The 25794-nt window shown below is 36.9% G+C and overlaps 1 protein-coding gene across 1 annotated transcript; it reads right to left on the bottom strand.

Moving 5' to 3' along the window:
- Positions 1–280: 280 nt before the first annotated feature.
- Positions 281–21187, bottom strand: slc24a2 (solute carrier family 24 member 2). The gene is made up of 12 exons (XM_067442806.1): positions 20863–21187; positions 20556–20634; positions 19390–19617; positions 15599–16658; positions 6455–6490; positions 6220–6328; positions 6047–6121; positions 5505–5581; positions 5221–5358; positions 4053–4142; positions 1761–1927; positions 281–1660 (listed from the first exon to the last, which is right to left on the bottom strand). Exons 4-12 carry the CDS (start codon positions 16505–16507, stop codon positions 1411–1413), a joined length of 1851 nt encoding a protein of 616 aa, XP_067298907.1. The 5' UTR covers positions 16508–16658; positions 19390–19617; positions 20556–20634; positions 20863–21187; the 3' UTR covers positions 281–1410.
- Between the last annotated feature and the right edge of the window lie 4607 nt (positions 21188–25794).

Genomic DNA, 25794 nt, shown 5'->3' on the forward strand with positions numbered 1-25794 from the left:
TTTGCAATACAAGCATCATGACAAAGTTCATGGCTAAATACATCACTATGGTACTATAAGCAGGTTTGAAGCTTTACATTGCCCTTATAATGTGAGATGACGTTAGTTAATCAATGATTTATGTCAAGGACCATATCATCATCTCAAAGATCTGAAGCTAAAAGTATGGATTTATTCCTTTAAGTGATTGTTTTACACCACAAGACAGCACTTAAGCTCAAACTGAACATTTTGAATAATAATAAAATAAAATAAAAATCCTTCAAGTAATACTGAAGGTTTGGAAATAATTTTATTTTGTCCATCACTCATGTAGATATACAGAAATTTCAAATGGATAGATACATTTGTATTTCAACTAAGAATAACGGTCAACAGCAAAGCTGTTGGGTGCTCCATTTCTTTAGTAATTTCCCTTCCAAAATTCATCCCATCATCCGAAAGACAGGAATGAGAGATAAAGAGTCCTGCAAAGTGTGCCATACAGATGTACTCACATTGACACCAGGTGCGAGCTCTGATAACAGTCGAGTTAGTAAAAGTTCATGAAACCTGCTCAATATTCTACACAGGTGATGATGATGAAGATGAAGGAACCCTACAGCACAAGAAATGACTGTAACTGACTGTGAGAAGAGCATGATAACTGGTTCTCTTCTGCAAGCATAGAATGTCTTGCGCTATTCATTGGATTTCGCCAAACAAATCACATCAAATTATACATCAGTCCCAGATAATAAGCATACAAAATATTGCATTTATAAATAACATAATTAATGTGGTCGATTATATTCAATAGTACGAGCGCTCCAAATCGGTGTTGGATACTGATTATTTGCAGTTCTAGACTTCTGAAGACTACAAGTCTATAAGTCTATTCAATAAATTATCTGATATACTCCGAATGAAAATAACAATCAGAAAGGACCAGCATTCGGTCAAAGTGTATATAGAGCTTTGTTTCTTCCTTCTTTCTTAAGTTATTGTGCAACAAAAGGCTTATGATATCATGAGCTTTATAGCATACTACCAGGAACTTGATTGATTTATTATTGCATTTTTGCACCAAAGGTCCTTTCCTGAGTCTGTAGACGTTCCCCATAGATGTCCGCCTCCTCGTTGGATGTGGCGTCTCCTTCAGCCTCATCACGCAGCATATTAAAAATGGCTAAAATCTACAGTACATCAAGTCTCTATGTACTGCTTTTGAGAGTGCATGCAGAATATTGCGCTACTTTCCCACAACAAACTACTGCTTGGAAAGCCCTGCTACTCAGACTTCATTGGATATAAAGATGCAGTGCCACAGCGCAGCTTCTGTGTTATAATTCGTATGCCCTGGAGTGCCTCCAGAGCATTAAAGGAGGACCTGTTCCTGGAAAACGAACCATGGCGGGTGTGATAAAGGAGTCAGATGGAGACTGGGCAGCTGATGACCTTGTCCTCCAGCATTACGCTGACCACCAGAAACACAAAGTACAGCAGGAACATGAGGAAACCCAAAAACTTGCTCATCCTCCACTTGCACACGGCGATGGAGATAATGACGAAGAGGAGCATGAGGAAGAGCAGAACGATGGCGCAGAACAGGCCGTTGCTGCTCACGGTCACTGGAGTCAGGTCGTTCAAGATTGCAAAGAGTAACCAGGGAAATGGCAGGCTGGGGAAAGTGAAAAGACACAGGGCGATGTATTAAGATTGTTTTAGGTAGTCCATGCAATTAAACGATGATTATTGAGTTGATGATGAAGATGTCTCACCCCACAGTGATGTCAAATATGTTGGAGCCGACTGAGCTGGAGACGGCCATGTCACCGAGACCTTTCCGGGCAACAATTACACTGGTGATGAGATCAGGAATGGAGGTACCAGCCGCTAGAATAGTTAAACCCATGATCTCCTCCGTGATTCCAATTGTCTCGCCAACCTGCGGGGGTTAAATGCATTCATTTATTATGATTTTACTCATAGCAGCACTACAGGAGAATGTAGTAATTTGGCAATTTTGATGGGAACTATGGTTACCACCAAGGCTTGACATTAACACCCACTAACCAGCCAAATGGGGGTGAATTTCAGAACTGGAGTGTAATGCAGCCACTCTGGGTGGTTGAATTTTATATATAATATATACATTTTTCAACTCTAGTGTTTGGAAAAGTCTTCTGAAATAATAAACTAAGTGTGTTGTCAAAAATATAGATTTTCTATACACCTCGATCCTGAAATATCTGAAACTTTCGATACTTATTTTCCACAGAATAGATACATGATACTAGCTGCGCTTTCTCACGCTCTGATCTCTCCGACAGCGAGTAACACACAACCCACCTCCCCTCACTCAGGTGTTTCATTTGCTCTGTTTGCTTATTGCTCTTAAACAGTCAAATACACACAAAATAATGTCAAAATGGCGGTCTTTCGCATATTCATGTAAAGACAGTATGTTTTTACATGAATATGTAAAATATTGTTTATGCTTTACGTGAAAAAAACAGATGATAAAGAAAATGCTTGTGTAACAGTGTGAGATAATATTAACAATATCTATATGGCAGATTTTCCCAGTGCAATGTCAAAATTGTGACCAGTGAAAATGCTGATTGGCTAATAACTATGGAAAACCACTAGCTACAAGTGACTGTAAAAAAGAAAAGAAAAAAAAAAGTTATTGTCAAGCACTGGTTACCACAGTAAATCTCTGTAAGGGTAAATAGAGTGCAGAGTCCCTTTTTTTCAGCGGCGCTGGTTCCAGAAGTATTTTTATTTTCATACATTTTTCCCATAGGGTTTTTAAAATAGTCTTTGTTAAAGAGCTATAAGCTGTGAACTAAAACAATCATCTACGAGGTGAATCACAACACCTCAAACTTTGATTTGAAGAAAATACGTTTTTGAAAATCGGACAAAACAAAAAAAGGTACAAGACTGTTTAATGAGGGAAAGAACTACAATCCCATCAAGCATTGCGAACAGCATAATCTAATTGAAAACAATGGAGGAATAAGAAACTACTAATTTACAAATGTTGATTACGTATATGTATAAAAACAATACATTTTAGGTTTATTGTAAAACATGCATATCCATATAAACATTTCAGTATTTTGACTCGATTACGCCATTCACAGTGCATCATGCTGTGGTCAGAGCTAAAGAGCTATTTTAGAGCATATTGCATTTTTCGACTGATTGGCATAATTTTCTGTACAGTATCATGAGTAATGATTTCAGCAGAACAAAATACCATGGAGTAACAACCTCATGGCTCACGGTTTTATAAGTTATCATTCAAAAGAAATTTCCTCGGGGAAAATTCAACGGGGGGAAATTCAACGGGGCCCATCTACTGTTTGGTAACCGACATTCTTCAAAATATCTTTTGTGTTCAGAAGAAAGAAAGTCATACAGGTTTGGAATGACATGAAGGTGAGTAAATGATGATTGAATTTTCATTTTTGGGTGAACTATCCCTTTAAGTTATTTGAGAACTTTCAAGAACTGTATGTTCTTCAATAAAAAACAATCGCTATTGAGAGGGAAAAAAATATATGCTTTCAGTTAACATCACAATTTTGTTTCATTAGCATTTTAATTTAAACAGGTTATTGTGTAAATACCAGGCCACTGGTTAAGAACCATTGTTATACTGTAGGTTCTCTGAAAAACCTAGCTGAATAGGTTTAGAAGAGTTTCTACAGAGGGAGCTGATGCAGAGCTAGAGAACAGTTGCCTCTGAGGAAAATGACAAGAACAGCTAATTGGCTTTAGGATTTGTCTGGTTTCATTGTGCTGCTCTGAGTTACAGATTTACAGCAGACTGATAAGGATAGATCAACCTTCACCTATGACTACCTCACATTGAAGATAACGTTCCTCTTTCATTCACAATTCTACTCTTTTTTGGACATACAGTATCCCCACAGTATGCCTAATTTTCATATAAGCATCGCTAACCGTAGTTTATATACATAAAGAAAGGCCATTAGAACAGGTGTGGGACTGGTTGAGTGTGTGTGTGTGTGTGTGTGTGTATGTAGACATTGAGGTACCTGATGAGCCCACCACACCATTAAGTAGGAAAAAATTGCAATCCAACAAATAGATCCCAAAAATGTGAATGGAAAAAACTTCTTTGATGTCTGTGGGGAAAAAGAAGACAGAAGGGAAAATAAGGAAGGGGTGTCATGCTATTCAAATGAATAAAACACACACACACACACACACACACACACACACACACACACAACAGCCAAAAATAGCAAGTGTTGAATATGTCTTTTATTACGGATAGTTCACCTAAAAAGTTAAATTAGCCCATGATTTACTCATCCTCAAGCCATCCTAGGTTTATATGGCTTTCTTCTTTCAGCCAAACACAACTGGATATATTATATTATAAAGTATTATAAAGTTATATTAAAAAGTATAAAATATCCTGGCTTAATAACTTATAAATAACTTTTTACAGCCTTATAATGGGAGTGAATACAGCCATTATATCTTTGAAGCCCAAAAAAGTGCATCCAGCCATCATAAAAGTAATCCACACAGCTTCAGGGGGTTAATAAAGGCCTTCTGAAGCAAAGTGATTAGTTTTTGTAAGAAAAATATCCACATTTACAACTTTATAAGCTATAATCACTGGCTTCCAGTGACCTCTGACCCGACGCATGACGTATGGACGAATCGCAGAGGATAGAACAAAACAAAACAGATGTCTAAAATAAGAATTACAAATTAAAATTTAGATGTCTAAAATAAGAATTTTGAACAGAAAATGTCAGAGGATTTCCATATAAGAGAAAAGGAGCCCGAGTTTGTTGCCATGCTCTATTTGTTTGAATTAGTGTGATTCTAGTTATAAATATGGATATTTTTCTTAAAAAACACATCACTTTGCTTCAGAAGGCCTTTACTAACCCCCTGGAGCCATGTGGATTACTTTTATAATGGATAGATCTGCTTTTTTTGGGCTTCAAAATCTAGGGTACTATTCACACATACTAAATCTGGAATGTTGCCGGGATATTTTTTAATATAACTCCGATTATGTGTGGCTGAAAGAATTCAGTCATATAAACCCAGGATGACTTGAGGGTGAGTAAATCATGGGATTATTTTCATTTTTGGGTGAAAGCATCCTTTAAATACAACAGCAGGATCTGCTTTGCTGTCAGTTGTTCAAAAGTAAAAACAGAAAACGCTACTGAGTCGCACCTCTCTGCGGACATCTGGCAGTGACAGCCACAGTGGAAAGACAATGGGGAAGATTAAGAGGTATGTTGCTCGCTTTCTCATTGTGTCTGGCCAAGCCAAGCTCAGAGGCTGGTCTTCGTCTTCATCCTCCTCCTCAGCCTTGGAGATAAAAACCACAAAAACACTGTTGCCTGTGAAATTTTAGTATTGGGATCTTAGGGGATTCAAATATATTAACACTTGGAGGGAGTATGCTGGACAAGGTGACCAGGTCGTGTTTAGATTACTGTGTATGGTGACATCACCTCTGCTCCAACACTGCCATTCATGGGCGGAGTGACTTCTACCTCCACGTTACTGCTGTTGGGGAGGTTCTTATCGACTGGAGAATAAAACAACAGAAATCTCAATTTACTAACTTTGAAATCTTAAAATATTTCAATATGTCATGATGTGATTTAAGAACTAACCCCAGCACTATCAACAGATTTTAAAGGCTTATGACAGATGTAAATATTTAAAAAGCATTTTATCTGGTCGTAGGCTGTGGCAAGATAGAAAGGAAATCAGTATAAATAAACATAACTATGTGTGTACTGTCAATAAAATTGTACAGGTGTTATTGTGCACGATTAATTGCAAACTGAAAATTTCCAAAGAAAGAAAAAATGCCTGTCTTTATGGTATTCTTTCAGAAGTTATGCATCAGTAATGACTTGTAATGCCCAAATCCTTGTATTTTTCCAATAACTTATGTAAAAGGCCAACCATACAGTAATCATCCTGATTTTAGTCAAAACTGTCACAAGTGTTTCACGTTAAATTTTAACAAAACCTTTGAACTCACCAACACCATTTGCCTCATCTTCTCCCTTTTTTCTTGCGATCTTGTGTAGAATTGACGCCTTCTCCTTAAACTTCCCTGAAGATTATTGTTTTATTAATAAGACTACAAATCTAAAACTTGAGTCAATATATGTGCATATTTGTAAATGTATAGTGTTTGTTTTTGCATGTTACCGTCACTTAGAGGATCGAGTGTGTGAATCATTAGCTGGAAGATGCTGTTTCTCATTAGAGTGTTGTGGAGGGAGGCGGAGCTTCCTCCTCTCTGGAGGCGGGGTTTAGCCTATAGGTGAAAAAAAGAAGAAATACCTTCAGATATTTAATTGTATTGTCTATCAGTAACTAAGTTATGCTGAAAAGTGGGTGTAGATGTTGAGGACGGAAGTGCTGAGGGTCAGATGATACTTGCCGAAAGTTTATTTTCTTCATCTGAAGCACTGATAACCTTGAGAAAAAAAGAGAGAAACAAAACTTATTGAATTATGTGAAAAGTACTTTCTTATCAAATGTGTGTATATATATATATATATATATATATATATATATATATATATATATATATATATATATATATATATATATATATATATATATATATATATATACACACACACACACACATACCATCAAAACATTTTCCTTAGAAGCAGTCAAAAATAAAAAGTTTGCAGGGCAACAGATGACTTAATCAGGTAATTTTGAGGTATTATTACATTTAAATTAAATATAAATTCAATATACCCCCTCCCCACCATACATGCACACCATAAAGAACAGTTTTTAAACAAGAGGGATAAATTCACCCAGTGGTTAGAAAATATAGGCAATAATGCTATTAGGACAATAACGGTTTATCACCAATGTCTCCCAAAACAGGGTTGCACTGTGGTAAATGTGCCATCTGAATGATACACATACTATCATTCTCATGTTATCTTGATTCTCTTGCTTTTATGACATAATTTGCTCCTCCTACCAACAGCAACATCTCCAGCATTATCTGGATCTGGTCCATAGTAGAAACGTCAGCAGCAATCATTTTCTAATCTCTATATCAAGTTTAATTGTTTTTCCAAAATTACTAGCCACTCAGCATTTTCAATGGCTACAATTTTGACATTTATATTATGGGGAAAAACTGCCATATACATATTTTAATATTATCTCATAATTTGGCAGCAGGTATATTAGGCTGCTGTCACTTTAAGACCTGACGCACGGATCCATTTTTCTAATATATATATTTTTTCTCAACTGTTTATGTTCACTTAAAACATAACTGACTGTGTTTACGTGAATACTTGCCAAGACTGGCATTTTGACATCCTTTTGTGTTTGACTGTTTAAGTGCAATAAGCAATTAGTACTGAGAGGCAGTATATGCACACAAAATCTGTGCGAATGAGTAAAATACACAATACACACAATCCCAAGCCGAAATTCAAGCAGTGACATCAACATTATTCATCCATAGCCAATGAAAGGAGTGAGTACATATGTGTGGTAAATATATACCACAATTAAACTTAAGTTTAAGCATAAATAACATGCAATAAGGTTGTGGTGAATATTTTAACCATTAACAAACAACTCCATTTAATTCATAGGGAAATAATTATTGACCGGTACATATGGGAAGCAAACAGTACGAGACATCAGCTGTTAAATCTGACCAAATTCCTTAAATAAAGCAAACAAAATGTATAAATAGATTGAGACTGCCTCATCTGACCTCAACAAAAACCAAGAGAAGGGGACTTTAAAAAAGATCAGATCAATCTGTCAACATGCAGGTAACACGTTAAGCTGTTACACAGTAAAGCTAAAAACAGCTAAGACCTACTGTAGTTCTGGTCTTCTGCTTCTACGTGACCCTAGCACATCTTAATTATTGTATAGGAAGGCCTAACATAGAATTTTGAACCCGCTTTCCAAATACCATCAATAATAGTTTCCAAAACATCACTGAAACCAAAAGATCAGAATCATGCCATGCAAAATTCGGCCTCAAAACCATCCAGATGCGGCCTCCCTTAAGCATTACATCCTTGCAAACAAAAAAAAATGCTGCATTTAATACCATTGTCATGGTTCTGTTTGTGTTTGGACTTTCAGTTTGTATTTTGATTCATTCCTGTGTTCCTATGATCGGTTCCCCACCACTCCTTTGTTTCTAATGGTTGGTTAGCCTCCTTAGTTCAGTTCAGCTGTGTTTAGTCAATCACCTTGTTAATCTCATTTGCTCTGTGTATTTAAGCCTTCAGTCATCACTATTTTAGCATCTATTCACTGGCTTCCTATTCAATTTAGAGTTGATTTTAAATTCCTTATTTTTAAGGCCTTGTCTGGCCATGCACCAAGGTATTCAAGCAATCTTCTTGTGCCTTACTGTCCCACTAGGGCACTTAGATCTTCTACTCACTTGCTCTTAACTGTGCCTCGGTGTCGCTATAAATCAAAGGGTGATCGGGCCTTTTCGGTGGCTGGACCCGAGCTTTGGAATGGTCTCCCCGATCATGTGAGGTCTACTCCTTCATTAGGCAATTTTAAATCTACTCTTAAATTGTATTTTTATTCTTTAGCATTTGAAAACCTGTCATTATTTTGTGGAGATCTGCTTTGTACTATGTACAGCACTTTGGATCAATCCATTGTGTTTAAATGTTCTTTATAAATAAATGTTGTTCAGTTCTCCCTCAGTGTTTGTCTTTGTCAATTTTAATGTGTTTGATACATAGTCTGTGATAGTTTGCTAAGTATTGTTATTAAAGTTCCTGTTCTTCGTCATCTTCATGAGCTTTCATCAGCACATTTTAAGATAACCATATCCAATAAATAAGCAGTAAATCAACCATATACTTAAAAAAAAAAAAAATCCAATTGCAATTAAAAATTTTACAGACACTGTAAAAAAAAAATCAGGTCTCTAATTGAAAACTTTCTAGTGACTGATTACACCTACATTTTTCAGTTTGCCAAATTGAATTTCTGTGAATTGATTAAATTTAATTCACAGAAATTCAATTAGGCCAACTGAAAAATTAAGATGTGATCAGTCACTTGAAAATGTTCAATTAGAGACCAGATTTTATTTCCAGTGTAATACACTAAAACATATGAGGAATGGTGAAAAGTTATGATTATATTAATATTTAATTACATGTAAGTTTTTATGACTTAGTGCCAAAAAGTTAAATATTAAAAAATATTTAAACTCAAAATCAAAAAGGGAAACAAGGCTATCAGCAGCAAACACATTTTCTGTTAGTTTATTTTATGATATAAAAAAGTGTAAATCACTTGCATGCTATTGCCACTTGTTTGTTTAGTTGCTTTTATTGCTCTCCTCATTTGTAAGTCATTTGGGATAAAAGCATCTGCTAAATGATTAAATGTAAATGGATATCATTTTACGCATTACTTCATTGGTTTTTCCAAAATGAGTTTTAGGAGTGAGTGAAAGCTCTACTCCTAAAGGGTTCAAATAAGCTCTATTAAAATAAGTAGTTGCCCAGTGGGGTGGCAGCACCAACAGTGTCCTCATGAGAAAACCGCTTGGCTCAGTAGAGACACACGAGCAGCCTTAATTAAGCCTAATCAGCCCAGTAGAACATAGAGGGCTTAAGCACGTTTTGGTTGTGATTAGCAGGTCCTGCCATTTTCTCTTTTCACATTCCTCCCTCCCCAGCTTTGGTCTTCCTGCAGGTGGAGGATAAGCTCTGAGCGATGCCTGTGGAAATAGAGCTGAGCTCTGTGTGCTCAGCGAGCTTTAAAGCAGAGGTCAGCCAACCGGAGACCAGCTCGCTGTAACATTAACGGACTTCCTGCTGCTTGGCCAACACTCTTAAATGTCTGAGTTAAGGCTGGTCAGGCTGAGAATGAAAACTGCATTAGTGTTATGTTTATTCTACCTACTTTCCAACTGCCATGAACGTTACTGCTAAAGCTCACGCTTTAAAGTCAGATGGATTCTGATTGGCTGTCAATGATTTTATATCTCATAAGAGTCTCTCTCTTTTATCCCCCCCCCCCCCCCACACACACACACTTTAAATGTGGTTCAAACATTATCATCCCCCTGTGTCATTGTTATAGCTATTCTCATATAAGTTAGAGCATTTTTTTAATCTTTTTCGTTTTAGTTATTGAAGTTGATGTTGAAATTGATATTTTACCACCACCACATTATTTTAATATATATAAAATAAGTCACCAAACGGTCAAAAAAGATCAGTTAAATTTACTGGTGTTTAAAGCAACCCCTGTTAAACATGGTAAAAGAATTGAGGTAAAAAAAGAAATTCCTGAGGGTGCATATTTTACTGCATTTCTTTTACAAAGCACAGGTATTGTGGGGACTGTCCCCATTCATCTCAAAGGCAGCTGCATGAATATGTGAATCAAAATCATCTTTGCCCAGACCTTTGGAGCTATTGGCAGCACCCCAACAAGCACATTTTTAAGCATTTTACTAGCAACTGAGTCCTCAAGGAAAGAAAAGAATCAGTTGTTTTGGCCTTCAGTTGTCTGGGAGAGCTACTCTGGAGCCATAATGACAGATGTTTCAGCAGGCACACACAGTACACAACAGCTTCAAATCTAAGAGGATGACCTGTCGACATCATATGAAAATATTAGAAAATAAACAATTGACCTTGGGAAACCTTAAATGTATTGGTGGTAAAAAACAACAACAAAACAGAAATGTTTTCCAGCATCTCAAAGACAAAGCACATTTAAGAAATGTTAAATAACTTTGTCATCGCATTTCACAGGTACCCTTACACAAGACACAGATGCTGAAAATGAAGTCAATGGGATCAAGGGCAGTCTTACCAAAGAGCAGATAATGAACTTTGCAGAGTAACAGTTTTAGCAATTAGTTGGTCCAATTAGCATGCTGGATCCATGCAATGCCACCATTACAGTACTATATATAGTACTGCAAGCACTCAAAAAATAAATAAATATACAGTATGTCACTGTGGAGTCACTGATTTTTTGTGCAAAAGCTTGCATATTATTCATACCTTTCATTCACTTCATCATCCTCAATTACAGAAATTATTTAAAAGACTAAACATATATCAAAGTCCCCCACTAACTAACTCAATAAGTCTGCATTAGTCAGTATATAACAATGGGTAAACAGACTGTCCGTTACATCACAAAAGCAACTGAGCAAGGTTCCCATTAGTCTCCTGGCCTGATGCCTTTACTAATGAAGATAATTCAACATGATGTAACAGAAGATGCTGAATCATCTTTGTTTCAAATGAATACAGCAAAAGATTTTTTTGTGCACGCACATCAGTGAGAAATACAGACAGACCGACTGGTTAAAAGGTCCAAAATCTTGTGGACTTCATTCCAGATTGAATCATATGGGTCATCTGGGAATTTGAACTCTATAGTGTCTCTCAGCAAGGGTCCTGAAGTTAACCAGAGAAAGCGTGAGCACACTAAAGAGGCTTAAGGTGACAGGTAACCAATTTTAGATACAGAGATATTCAAGGATTCACAAATTCCCTCACACAACACCAGGTTCTCACACTCTCCCCTCTTTACTTTTCATATAAAGCTAAATATCCTTAAACACTCAGAAGTATGCCAGCATGTATTCTAAGCATTTAGATATTATATAACTAGAAAGTCAAATGCACTACTTATTTTTTCAGTCAGAGGGAACATAGTATATTATAAAGTGCCACAAAAGGAATTACACCCTTAAAAATAAAGGTGCCAGGAAGAACCAAAAATGGGGTTTAACAGTGATGCCATACAAGAACCATTTTTTGGTCCCCAAAGAACTGTTTTGTGAAAGGTTCTTTAAAGAAAAAAATTTCTAACCATTTTATAGTCTACATAACATTTTTGCACTACAAAGAACCTTTTGTGCAATGGAAAGATTCTTTGGATATTAACGGTTCTTCATGGAACCATACACCCTGCAAAAGAACCATTTAAGAACCTTTATTTTTAAGAGTGTATGAAACCTATATTGCAATGATTTGCAATCATTTTTTGATTTAATTTTTTTAATTATTTTATAAATTTAGATACACATCTGCTTTCCTTAAAATACATACACATTTTTGCTAATCATTTAAAAGGTTTCAAAATATCCATAGTGCGCAGCACGGTGTAATTCATAATTTGTCGGTAACACTATTTTACAGTGTCCTTGTTACATATGTTAAATGAACTTACCATAGTAATAACAGTAAATTATGCATAATTATGCAACTAACCCTCAACCGCATCCTAATCCCTAACCCAGTAAGTACATGTAGTTAATTGATATTATTCAGTCCTTAAATATATAATTACACTTTAACAATGACACCTTAAAATAAATTGTAACCAAATTGTCTTTCAGTTTATTGTCTATTGTAGGACAGACAGTGAGAAAGGTTGTTGTAATGTTCGCTATTCCCTCAAAAGTCTTCTTCAGAAGGCAGGTCAATTCCCTAAGCACTAAGAGTCTTTTTCCTTTGGTTGGCGTCACCCTTTCTAAGCAGTTGATTTGGGATTACAAAGGATTTCAGGTTGGGAGTCATAAACCAGAAACAGAGATGAAGATATCCACCATGATTCAGGACATACATTAGACACTAACAGATACAAAGGTACTCCCGTGAAAGAAATCTGATGTTGTGATTAAAAAGCGTACCGGTTTCCCAAAATACTCTATATTTGAGTGCAGTTTAAAAAAGAACAGGACACCTGTCTATACTTAGCAGTACTAAAAGGATCACATCTTATTGGATTAACCCGAGCTTCGGCTAAAGGAGCAAAGAGCACATGTACCAGCTGCCCTATACCAAACCCCTGACTATTAATTTTAATTTTAGACGTCTCTCTAAACCAAAGCCATTTTTCATTCCAATCCCGAAGGATGAAAATCATTTGTAAAGTGCTCTACCTTTTTTCCTTAAGAGCATATCTATTTAGTTGTGTGAATAAATTCTGAATGAAAAGTGGGACATTTATGAAACATGTTCACAAGCTTTCTGGAATCATATTTCCATTGTACTGCCGTGACATTCCTACATTCAAAAAGCAATCTACCAGCAAAGAGCAATCTAACACTATGAATGTGGGTTTATATAGATAACACGATACTAATGGTTCTTAAAAGTAATGTATTTGCCCTTGGTGCATTACTAAGAAGCCTATCAAAGCAGCGCGGTAGGCTGATTCACCTGTGTTCCATATGTGGGACAAACTGCCTCTGCAAACAACAAATCCGACTCCAGCTGTTTGAACGAAACACAGCAGGTTGGACAAGTAATGGAGATACAAACGAGAGCTATGATCCTGAACTGGCTTCATATGGGCCTAAACTATACTAATAATACATACACCACTAAACTCATATATCCAGATTCATGTTAATTTGGCAATGCATAGCATACAGTCATTCATTGTTTTATATCACCTCTAGTAGTGGGTCAACATACACAGTGGCCCCAAAACCATTTGGACACTTTTGGACAGTTAAGTCCAGTTTAAAAATGCCTGAATGCAACTGCATTAGGGACTTCTAAAAATACATTAACCATCTGCACCCGAGGTCATTTTACTAATGTCTGACAACCAGAAAGTTTTTCAAATACTTAATTTTTAAATGGTTTATTTATTGTTTTAGCACTTCTTATTACATAATTTCAATTAAAAGTGTGCCACTTGGTTTGCTGTTTTTTTTTCTAACTATATTTATACTTTATATGTGGCTAAATTGTCTAAACTTTTTGGGGCCACAGTAAGTTTATGCCAAAGAATGACAATAAAGAAATTCTAAGAGAATCAAGATAAATATAAAAAATAGCTGCAAGTATTGTGTACATTTATGTTCCTTGTGCCAGTCAGATTTATGCTTATCAATAATGATAATTTGATATACAAACAGCTTTAAAAATGTCCACCCAGTCATTTTTGGTGTTTGGCCTATAATGCACTTATAATATTCTTTGATGGACACACATACAAAAAAACTGAACAATTCAAAAACAGTTTTTGTAAATCTCTAGAATCCACCATATATAAAACAAGTGAGCACTGCAAAGTTTGTCAGGGGAACATAAAAGTTTTACCTCCAATTTTTCCATTTCCATTGCATTTTTTGTTATCATCACCATGTCCCTTTAGGGGCTCCATACAAGTGCATAATATTTCAAAGTTCTTATTGCACAATGGTGTATTATAGAGGAAATTTTATTAGGAAAATAGATTTTCCTAATCAGTATTTGTATTGTTTTTAAAACAAGATTGCAAAAACTGGGGCCTATTGCACAAAACTAGGATAAGGGATTAAGACAGGATATTTTGGTGATCCTGGCTCAATTTATCCGCTAATATACAGTTATCTTTCTTTATCGATATCTTTCTTGGTGTGAGTGTACCTTCAGGGTACGTTTACACGACAGCGGTGTACTACATGTTACATACAGATGACAAGATCACCAAGATACCCTGGCTTAATCCTTTATCCTAGTTTTGTGCAATAGGCCCCTGGTGTTAATCTCAGTTTATTGTTCTTAACCTACAGGCAAACATTTATTTTTTCTTTAAACATATATGTAACAACATTTTGTGAGGTTTATGCTTAAAACCCTTACTTTCTTTGTTAAAAAATATATATTGAAGTTTTGTTTCTAAAGTAAAATTATTTTGTTTGAAGGATGATATAAGATTTTTTTCACTGCAAAACAAGACTGGTTGTCACAAATTGAGAATTGAACCACAAAACCAACTCCAAGAACTGAGGTATATAGTATCAACAAAGCTAATTGTGCCAGGAAAAAATAAAAATACATCTCACTTGAGATGTCTGGCTGCTAAAACAGTTTTTAGCAAAAGGGTTTTATATCTTCAGCATCTTGCCTCATCTCTACTACTTTTGCTCTGCTGTCTGTCTCAGGGGTTCTGGTCTTACTCAGCTGAATGTGTGAGCAGTGTTGTCTGCCCTGTCCAGGTGACACTTGATATAATGCCTAATCCGGCTCATGGAGGTGATAAAACCGTCTGTGTTCTTTTCATTGGGAACGCTGATTCTCAGCCAATATTCGGGTTCAACTCCCATTGTTACAATAGTTCTGTTGTAATTGCACAAGACCACTAGAAATTCCCAAAATGCACCATCAAAACCAGTGAGCATTGAAGTTTATCGGGGCAACACAGGTTTTTCCTCCTATCTCATATTTTTTCATAAGTGTTTATTGCACAGTGGTGTATTTTAGAGCAAAGTAGTTAAATACTAGTTATAGCACTTCAAATTCATCTTCATGATATACCAGTGGTCCTCCAACATTTTCACTTGAAGGCCCCTACTGTAAATAATATAATTTTAACAGAACTATACTATATAATCTGTCAAGTCTGTATGTCTGTCGACTGTCTAGCTGATCTATCTGTGGTCCACACAGTTGAAAACCACAGTGATATACTGATTCCTAACAGGAGTGGAAGGAGAAACATCAGTAATTCACATTCACTTACTGCCACCTTTGACCTGGGAAGCAGATCATTCACCTGCAATAATGCAACTCACCTTTGGAGGAGCTTCAATGTCGTCCACTTGATTCCTGAGTAGTTTAGTCTTGATCAAAGTCTCTACAGACACGTTGTACTTCATAAAAGTGACATAGCTAGCGTAACAGCATAACAGTCCAATGCTCTCCCCATAGGTAATGTGGTTATCCAGGAAGAAGACAATAAGCATAATTAGTCCAATGATATAAAAGGTGACATCTCTAAACAGAGGCCACCAAGTGAGGTTGAGAATTTCACGTGAAAATATAGCACACATCCCGATCACGAACAAGATGTTGAAGACAGCAGAACCCACAATGGTCCCGATGCCCACGTTGCTGTGTGAGACGAACACACCGATCACAGAGGTGAAGAGCTCGGGTGCAGAGCCTCCAGCGGCCATGAAAGTGGCACCCGCCACGTCATCTGAAATCTCAAGTTTTTCTGTGATCACGGTGAGTGCGGGGACAAAGAACTCGTCGCACACGATAGCGAGGGCGATGAACATGTACATCATGCCGAACATATGCAGCACGACAGCACCTTGCCTCCTCTCCTCCAGCGTGAACAGATCCTCAGGATAGTCTCCCTGGGCGTGTTCGTCGGTCGAGGCCATGGCGATGGGCATATCTTCTGAAACATTATGCTCTTCGTCGGAAGAAAGAACAGTTCTTTGTGGCACTGGCTCTGCAAGTCCCTCATAGTTGGCGAGAGAAGTGAGTGGCATCCATCTCGGGAACGGGCCCAAAGTGAGGGTAAAGGCACTCCAGGTCAGGAACAATGTGAGAGCAGAGAGGCTCAGGATAAAACCAAAAATCCGTGAAGGACGTAGTTTCCTCTTGACATGCTGCAATCGGAGGCGCTTGCTGTTCCGCTGCAGAGGGGTGCAATTTGACCCCTGTTTGATGCTGGGGAACGTGGGATCCATTGTTGATGGGCAGCTCAGGGGTCTGGTGGTCCGAAATCTATGGAGTGCCGGTCATGGCTACACTCCTACTCTACTTAAACCTGACAGGAACAAAGTACTCCCCGATTCCTCGTAGGGTCCAGAATCTCTAATGGTTTCCTCATAATAATCTCTGAAACACAACATATCACAAGAAAGTGCAGGAGAGAATGATTATTCTGGATCAAAACAATTTTGCATTTATATAAAATATATATATAATATAATATTATATATCTATATCTATATCTATATATATATATATCTATATATGTATATAACAATTCAGAACATCATAATATCATAATTACAAGTTTTTCATAATTTACAAAACATCAAATTTCAGTATGACTGAATGGCATGAAGATCCATTGTATTTTTTCATATGCAAAACACAAAAAGGTGTTTTGAAGATTGTTGTCATTTTTCCAAAATATATTATTTTATGTTCCATGAGGTGGACAGTAGTGAAGTATTTTTACTTTGCTTAAGTACATTTTTCAAGTGTCTGTACTTTATCAGTGTTTTTCTTTGGAAAACTTTTACTTAGTTTATTTAGCACTTTGAGATTTTGTTTAATATAAAGTACGTTATAACAAATAAAATGTATTATTATTATTACTTCACTACATTCCAAAGCATAATGTCATATTTTTTACTGCACTACATTTGATTAATAAAAGTATTTTGTTGTTTTTTTACCTTTACTTAAGTACATTAAAAGTGTAGAACTTTCTTACTAGTAGTAAAGTAACATTTTGAATAATTAACTTTATTTGAATTACTTAAAGAAAGTACTAGATTTCTAATGTAATTAAGTATTAGATTAAATTTGATATGAAACAGAGTGCAGTAAAATGTACAATATTGTGCTTTGTAATGTTGTGAAGTAAAATATAAAAACTAATAAATTATATTAGTATAAAGTATTAAAGTATATTTTATATATTAACTATCTTATCTTTGATGTAAATTAACTATATAACTATACCATAAATAATATAATACAGTAATATAATTTTTAATTTTATTTATTTATAATTATATATTATAATAATTATAATAATGATCAATGATTAAAGCAAAACATATTCTTACACATGTATTGGTAAAAATAAATTTTCTCTAGCAAAACTTGCACATTGATGTAATTCAAGCACTACAGGCTCACTAATCGAAGATGGAAATTAAATTGTAATGACAGATGCTGTGGTTTTGGTTTGGCACACATACAAAACTCTCGTTTGCAGTATAACAATGCCATTGAGCTGTAGATCTAATCGGTGTGACAACCCAACTGTCAACAAAAAGAAACAGAGAGCTTAAATCTTCTGACCTCACTTTCTTAACTGATAATAATTTCAATGATGTCAATGTTTTGTGAAGATTTGGTGAGCCATATTTGAATAAAACCATTTCAATTACATTAGTCTTAAATAAACCAAATTCATTTAGATGTTACTGTATTAGCGCCTATTTTAACATGCATAATATTGAAACACAAAGCTATCCAACAGGTCATAAAAAAATTCACATTAAATCACTCTGATTATATGTATATTAAATCTTATTAAACACCTCACAAGTTATCATTATCCTTTTGGAGGCCTATATAGGCTATTAGGCTATAACGTGAGTCCTAAAATAGAATCCCATCATCATCACCTATGATTACCAATCTATGACACCGTAAATCAATGAATGATATTACAGTTAGTTACAGTTAACATCGCCAATTATTCAGCTCTGTAGTACACATTAACTCAATATCATTCTGAATATAACTAACCGCTTCCAAAAATGTATACTGTGCAAATCTAAAGAGAACCACTTTTGTTCTGATCTGGCATGTATAGGTTATAGGAGGACATGTGCTAATTTGCCTAAACCAATAATCACTATAATCTGGCAGACAGGTCCTGTATTTACATAATGCATACGACTAATAAAGTAATAACTCATTCACACAAGAGATATTAAAACAATAAGCAGAGTGTTGCATGGCTAATTTTTCATGTCAAACATTAGCAACGTCAACAATAAGATAAACCAATAAATAGCTACATTTATTGTATAAAATAATACATTTATATTATAGCTAATTAATATAAATTGATAATAATTACATTATAAAAATATAATTAAGCAATTTTTCACAACTAAGTAATATAGTTCTGTAGAAAAACTGACTTTTACAGCTTCAACAAGCTCATCCAAACAGAATTAAGAGTCAGAACAATCCTTAATATTTTAACCTAATATTAATACCATGAACAATTTGTAGGCATGTTTGAAGTTAAAATATTTTGTTAAAAGTGTGTAAAAATCTATTGCACCGACCATGAAAGAAAAAACATTTTTCATGCATATAGATATCTTTCCATTTTTAAAACTCCTGGCTGCTTCATCTGACAAGTCCATCTGTCAAGTTAAGGATTTAATCCGATCTATAGGCCAGTTATCCTGATTTACAGCCTTTCCTTTTACCCTGACTCACAGTATATCTCAGCACATACTGTATCACACACACACATACTAACATATATGTATTATCAGTGATCATATCTACACGATATGAACATTAAGAAACCAATCAGTAAACCGCTGAATGCACAAACACAGTGCACCTTGGTCACCTTGATTTAAAGACCTTGATTTATATATATATAGAAAATCTCCAAGTTGAATAGGATAAATAATAATTCCTACATTTGCACATTTAATAGAATTACCTTATGTCTTTCTTTGTATTTGTGCAATGTTGAAATATAGATACACTTACATGAATAACTTTTCATTGAGAAATAATAAAATAATAGAAACACAGGACAAGATGTCAAATGCCACAATAATTATAAATTTACCTTCACATCTGGTGGTTTACCGTGGATGATGAACCTTTGAGAAGAATCCCACAGACTTATGGACACCAACCACTTGCCGTTTCACTGTCATGGATCAAGAATGCTGCTACTGCTGCCACAGGTTAAAGGGGAGGTCTGATCTTTCCTCCCTCCCTCGTCTCACTCTCTCCTTACTTGCCCCATCCCTTACCCATTCGTTCTGTCCTTGACACGTTGGGTACATGTAACCTGCAATGGTGTAAAGAACACATAATGTGTCAATGGGCATAAGTCGTCATTTTATCATGAAAGTTTTTGTACTCTTAATTAATATGAGATGATAAAATGCATAATATAAAACAATTAGCAGAATCTTTGTCAAATAATAAACTCTTCACCTTTCCAAAGGTATTTATTGTCAAAAACTCATATTCCACTTGTAAAATCATACTATTATTCTTGTTGCACTTTATACTTTGATATGATGCTTTGAAATAAACCTTATTTATTATTTAATGCACAGACATTTACACACACAAAAACAGCATTTGGATAAGAAGGTTGCATGGATTAAAAATAATAACAATAATAATATTTTGCTAGACTTTAAAACCCTTTTGAATTTAAAGGGTATTTATTGTTTTCCAGTTAAATGAACATCTTTCTTTTCTCTGTGTTCCACTACTAGTCGAAAATAGTCATCTTTTGTCATCTGTGCTGCAGGGTTAAGATTACCTTTAGCCACTCTATTAAGCCATGGCGAATATTATGCAATCTCCACACCGCTCCCCTCCCACTCCATCCCTCCCTTACAGATTAACTGTCTTTCTCAAGGGCCTGTTTCCAGAGGTATATGCCAATACCATAGAGGCAGCTGAAAACCATACCACTGTTATTGGACCTAAAACTGCCATCCCAGCCACCATAGATTGAAGCCATAGATTAATGCATCTTTGTGAAGAGAAGATTAGGCCTGTGAGGCCAAAGCTTTCGCTAGGCTATAAATAGCATATGAGCGCAGCATGCTGGATGCAGCTGAACCTGACCCTGCCCTGCATAGAGGACATTTCAGCTTAACTATTGACTAATTCCACCTCCAATCAACCACGCAATCTTCCAGGAAATGGCCCAGGAGTCTGGTCCTTGATGTTATGGAAAATCATGTAGTGTGTGCAAACACATCTGACCTGAGGCTAACTCTGCTATGCAGGGTGAAACATCCTCCTCCTCTGGTTCTTGACGCTTTGGAGATTCATACTACACTTCCTGTAAAAACACTGCAGTTAAATTTAGCCAATGTGGTTGCCTGTGTTTGGTTTCGGCATTATGTGATGGTATGGTATAGGCCTACATAAAATGTTAATATATTATTTTCCATTAGCTGCTAGTAGGTCACAATGACATCAAAATGTTCAAATTTGAAGTGCATTTTTATTTTTCAAGTATACATTTCTATTTGTGCTGGTCAATTATGAACAATAGGTAAAACTTAACTGTTAGCAAAAACTTAACAACTGGGTGGGGCCGATGCAAAGGCAAAAACAGATGTACTGTAGGTTGCGTCCGAAGACTGGAAAATGCTGCCTTCGGAAGACAAACTTCAGGGTTGCAAGGCATCAAGGCACATCTGAATCCAATGTTAGCTTCACTCCCTGCCTCCCTTCTGTGAGACCTTCTCATATGATCGATTATTGAAGGCAGCATAGATGTATCCTTGGTTGTCTTTGATATTCTACAATCCTATGTGTTCCATTCGGTGAGGTGACAGTTGCAGGGGTGCTTTAATGAACAGGCTTCCAGGGGCCTACACTGGGGAGGGACCTACTAAATGCACAAAAATTATATTTTTCAAATAATTATTTGTATATGGAAGTTTGCAGCAGTGACAACAGCATTAAACCAACTCAGACACCCGTAAATGTTCATGACTCGCAATTGCATTTTCGGCAAAAACCCTGCTGTGTGAACGAAACTGGACTGGAAAACTAGTTTTCTGTAATTTCATTGAGGAGAAGAGAGCCGTCCTGTGCTGAACATAACCAAGGGACTCGAGGCTAGTGCTGTATCATAAGTAACCTCTGAAGTGCCTGAAGGGCTCCACCTCTCGCATTTTATTGCAGAAATATTTGCTTTGTAGGACTTTCTTCTTACTGTGTGTGGGGCAGTGGCGTAGCGTCTGGGCATGCAGGGTATGCACGTGCAAATGGGCCCGGGCCAATAGGGGGCCCGTGGCCGCCCATGGGGAATTTTTAATTAAAAAGAGGGAATTTATTTTTAATTCATGGCCACAATAAAAATATATGTGTATATCTATGTTGTGTAGTAATTTCTTGTTTCTCCGTGATGTCTAATTTCTCCGTGATTTCTTGTGTGCGTTTATTTTTTGCACCCCGCGGCTGCCGTAGAACTGATACTCACTCCGTCATTTTTATATGACGCTGCATCGCCGCGCCAAATTAAAAAAAGAAAACAGTATATGAGGTTGCTAGACTTGAACATTAAAGGATGGACAACTACAAACACAAAAGTGGTGCTTTAAAGAGAAAAGAGAGGATGGAGAAGTTAGTCACGACACAAAAACTACCAAAAATTGACAGTTTTTTGCGCCGACCTAGTGCGAATGAGCGCGATGTCGATGGTGAGGGAGAAGTTTTGTCAGCTAATATTAGCAGTTGCACGTCTTTGGATGAGAACAATAATGGAACTGCTGACAGCTTGACGAGCGAAAAAGCAGTTGCAGACGAGCCAAAAGCTGGATATTCGGCGGGAAATTTGTCAGCGGGTTACCCAACGGATAAAGGAAACTATCCAGACACACTAACAGATGGGCAAGTAAAGCATTTTATTGTGTCGCAAGGTTCATGCAAACCCCCCGGTCCCTTTCCTCGAGATCCACTGCAAGGAGATAGATGCTTTTCGACGAGTTTTTACTCAACCACAACAAAAGCTGGTATTCAGCTACCGAGATCGTGGCTGTGTTACTCGCCAAAGCTTGACGCTGCATATTGTGAACCATGCTGGTTATTTGCAGACCGCAGTCACAAAAGCTACAACATGGCATGGACACAAGGAATAAGAACATGGCAGACCCTGTCAAATAAAATTTCCAAGCATGAGAGCGCAGAGTACCATGTAGCAGCTTGCAGTGTTTATGATCAGTGGCGTCTGCATGGCACTATCGACGAGGTGTCAGAACAGCAAATCCGTCAACAAGTTAATTTTTGGAGGCAGGTTCTAGACCGGATCATTAATGTCACTTTAACTCTGGCATCAAACAACCTTGCATTTCGGGGACACTTCGAAGACACTGAAAGTGTCAACAAAGGCAATTTTCTTTCCATAATTGACCTACTGGCCAAGTATGATCCATATTTGAAGGAGCTGCTCAGTCGCCCTGCTGGTTCAGTGAAGTATCTCAGCCCAGAAATCCAAAATGAACTGATTGGTGTTCTCTCTGAGTCTGTCCAGAAAGAAATTACTAGTGAAATTAAGGCCGCGCCGTTTTTCTCAGTGATCATGGATACGACTCAAGATGTATCTAAAGTGGATCAGATGAGTCAAATCTTTCGGTATGTAACCATAGAGAGAGATAGCCAGGGTGCTGCAATGGCAGTGAAAATCAACGAGTCTTTTCTGGGATTCCAGCAAATGCCTGACTCGTCCGCTGCCACAATAGCCAATGAAATTGTACGTTTGGTTGAGGAAAAAGGTCTCGATATTTCAAAATGCCGTGGCCAAGGATTTGATGGGGCTGCGAACATGAGTGGCATATACACGGGAGTTCAGGCAAGGATACAGGAGAGACAACCAAATGCCACATATGTACACTGTGCTGCCCATAACTTAAATCTGGTCCTCAATGATTCCGTTAAGTCAGTAACAGAGCTGACTAAGTTTTACAACACCATGGAAAAATTGTACGTTTTTTTTGCACACAGTATAAAGAGGTGGAATGTATTGGCAGAGATCACTGAGAAACCCACTCCGGGCATCACGCTGAAAAAACTGTGCGCTACTAGGTGGGCATCGCGCAATGATGCCGTGTCTGCAATCAGATACAGATATGTTGACGTGTTGAAGGCCCTGACCAAAATTTCACTCACCAGCAAAAAGACAGATGAGCGCACCGAGTCCATGGCTTTGATAAAGCAGATGGAAAGATTTGACTTTGTTTTTATTATAGTTCTTCAAAGTGAAGTCTTGGAGCAGATCAGTGTCATTTCAAAAATGTTACAGGCGAAGGATGCTGATCTTCTTAAAACTACAGAATTACTTGACACTGCCATCGCGGAGTTGAAAAGGTTCAGGGAAAATTTCGAGGAGGCAAAAGCAACCGCACAATTCATGGCTGAGAAGTGGGGAGTGAAACAAACCTTTCAAAAGGAAAGAATTAGAAGGGCAAAGTGCCATTTCGATGAGCTCTGTCAGGATGAGCGTTTGGCTGATGCTGAAAGTTACTTTAAGGTAAATGTTTTTAACGCTTGCCTAGACATCATAATTTCCCAGCTGAGTCTGCGATTTTCGGCTTTGCGATCAGTTGCCGCTTTGTTCAGAGTGATCCAGCCACACATACTTGCAACGGAGGAGAAGAACGCAATATATGAAGGGGCACAGAGGTTAGTAAAGAGATACAACAAAGACTTGTCTCCAGCCCTTCCACAACAATTGATCGCATTCCGTGCGGCCTTTAAAAGACAAATCTCTGGGATGAAAACAGTTCAAGATCTGGCCAGTTTTTTGATGGTTGAGAACAACTCTATCACATCTAGCTTCAGTGACTTATGCACTGTTTTAGTTCTCTTTCTTACAATCCCAGTTACTGTTGCTTCGGCGGAGCGCTCATTTTCAAAACTGAAACTAATAAAAAATTATTTGCGGAGCACCATGTCGCAAAACAGACTCTCGGGACTGGCGATTCTTTCCATCGAGAATGCACGAAGCCGTGAATTAAACACCAATGACATCGTGGGTGAATTTGCCGAAAGAAAGGCCCGGAGAATGCAACTAAAATGAGTGAGTTTTTATGATTTTACATTTTGGGCCGCCGTGCCATCAGTAGGCTATAGTTCATTTATTATTGACATTGGCTGAGCTTTTTTATTATTATTTGTTTTATTCTGTTCTGGTTGTGAAAAATGGTTGGGTAGAGTGTGTTTTTACGGTGAGATTTTTTCCCCACTCATTTATGTCGTAATAACGAAATATGTTTTATTTGTATTTATTAATTATACAGTATTTTCTTAATAGAATGAACATCTATTCATTTATTTTCGGTGTACTTTGGGGGCGGGGTTAGGGGGGCCCGTTCAATTTATTTTGCATATGGGCCCGGGAGTGACTTGCTACGCCACTGGTGTGGGGGTATTCCAGAGAGCAAGGTTAACTTACCGTCACCCTGAACTCTCGGTTGATTAACCCAGACCTTGCTTACTGGAGGTATCCTGGTTCCAAAAACGCATCCAGGAGATCAGACAACCCAGAGAATGTTCCCGCACGGTTCAACAGAGAAATCGGCGATCGAGTCACCATGGAAACAGACGCTAAGAAAAGGCGCCAAATCTACTCCCTTCTTCTTTTGCTATTTACATAACTTCCTTAGTGCACTTTGCCACTAACGGTTGTGCAATAATTTTTTCAATCTTTTCGTTTAAAAAGTAATACTTTATTTACTGAGAATAAGATTTATATTGTTTGTTTGATGCTAATTAATTAAATGCAAATCCATGCATGAGAGGACATATACATATTGAAATAACATTTAAACATTACCTTGTTGTGATCATGCTTTAGAATTAATATATAATATTGTATATTAGCTATATAACTGTAACTATAACAAATTCATTATTATAACAGGCATCTCCTGAGCAGGTTATTCAAAGAGTTAGTTGCTATGGCTACTTAAATACACTTAAAGTTAAGGTTATCCGCTTACTTGCTCTTAAACATACCCAGTGTGTCACATAACCTGCTTTCTGGAATACCCCCCCAGTTCCCAATGGACAAAATCAAGTCCTGCCCGACATGTAACATGCTACAGCAAACTGTAACTTCAAGTACAGTATGTCCTTTATTTGCATTTGCCTATGTCATTTATAAACTTATTAACACATAAAAATAAAGACACACATTTTTTTTCTTAAGCATTTATTTATTACAATGTCAAAACATAATCTAGTTGTTACTATGCTAAGGATACAATTTGATGTAAGATTGAAAGATTATTTAAAGGTTCACTAACTTTCAATCGCCATCTGTGGCTAAACACAAGTGCCCCAACTTGCCGAGATTTCTTTTTTAAACTGGAAACGAATGACACCAGGGGCCGTTTCAGAAAGGAGGTTAAGTGAAAACTCTGAGTATGTCTACCCTGAAATGAGGGAAACTCTTCTGTTTCAGAGTGGGAGGTATGTCATTTGTCAAGCC

Source organism: Pseudorasbora parva, chromosome 4 (genome assembly GCF_024679245.1).
Source record: "Pseudorasbora parva isolate DD20220531a chromosome 4, ASM2467924v1, whole genome shotgun sequence".
NCBI lineage: Eukaryota > Metazoa > Chordata > Actinopteri > Cypriniformes > Gobionidae > Pseudorasbora > Pseudorasbora parva.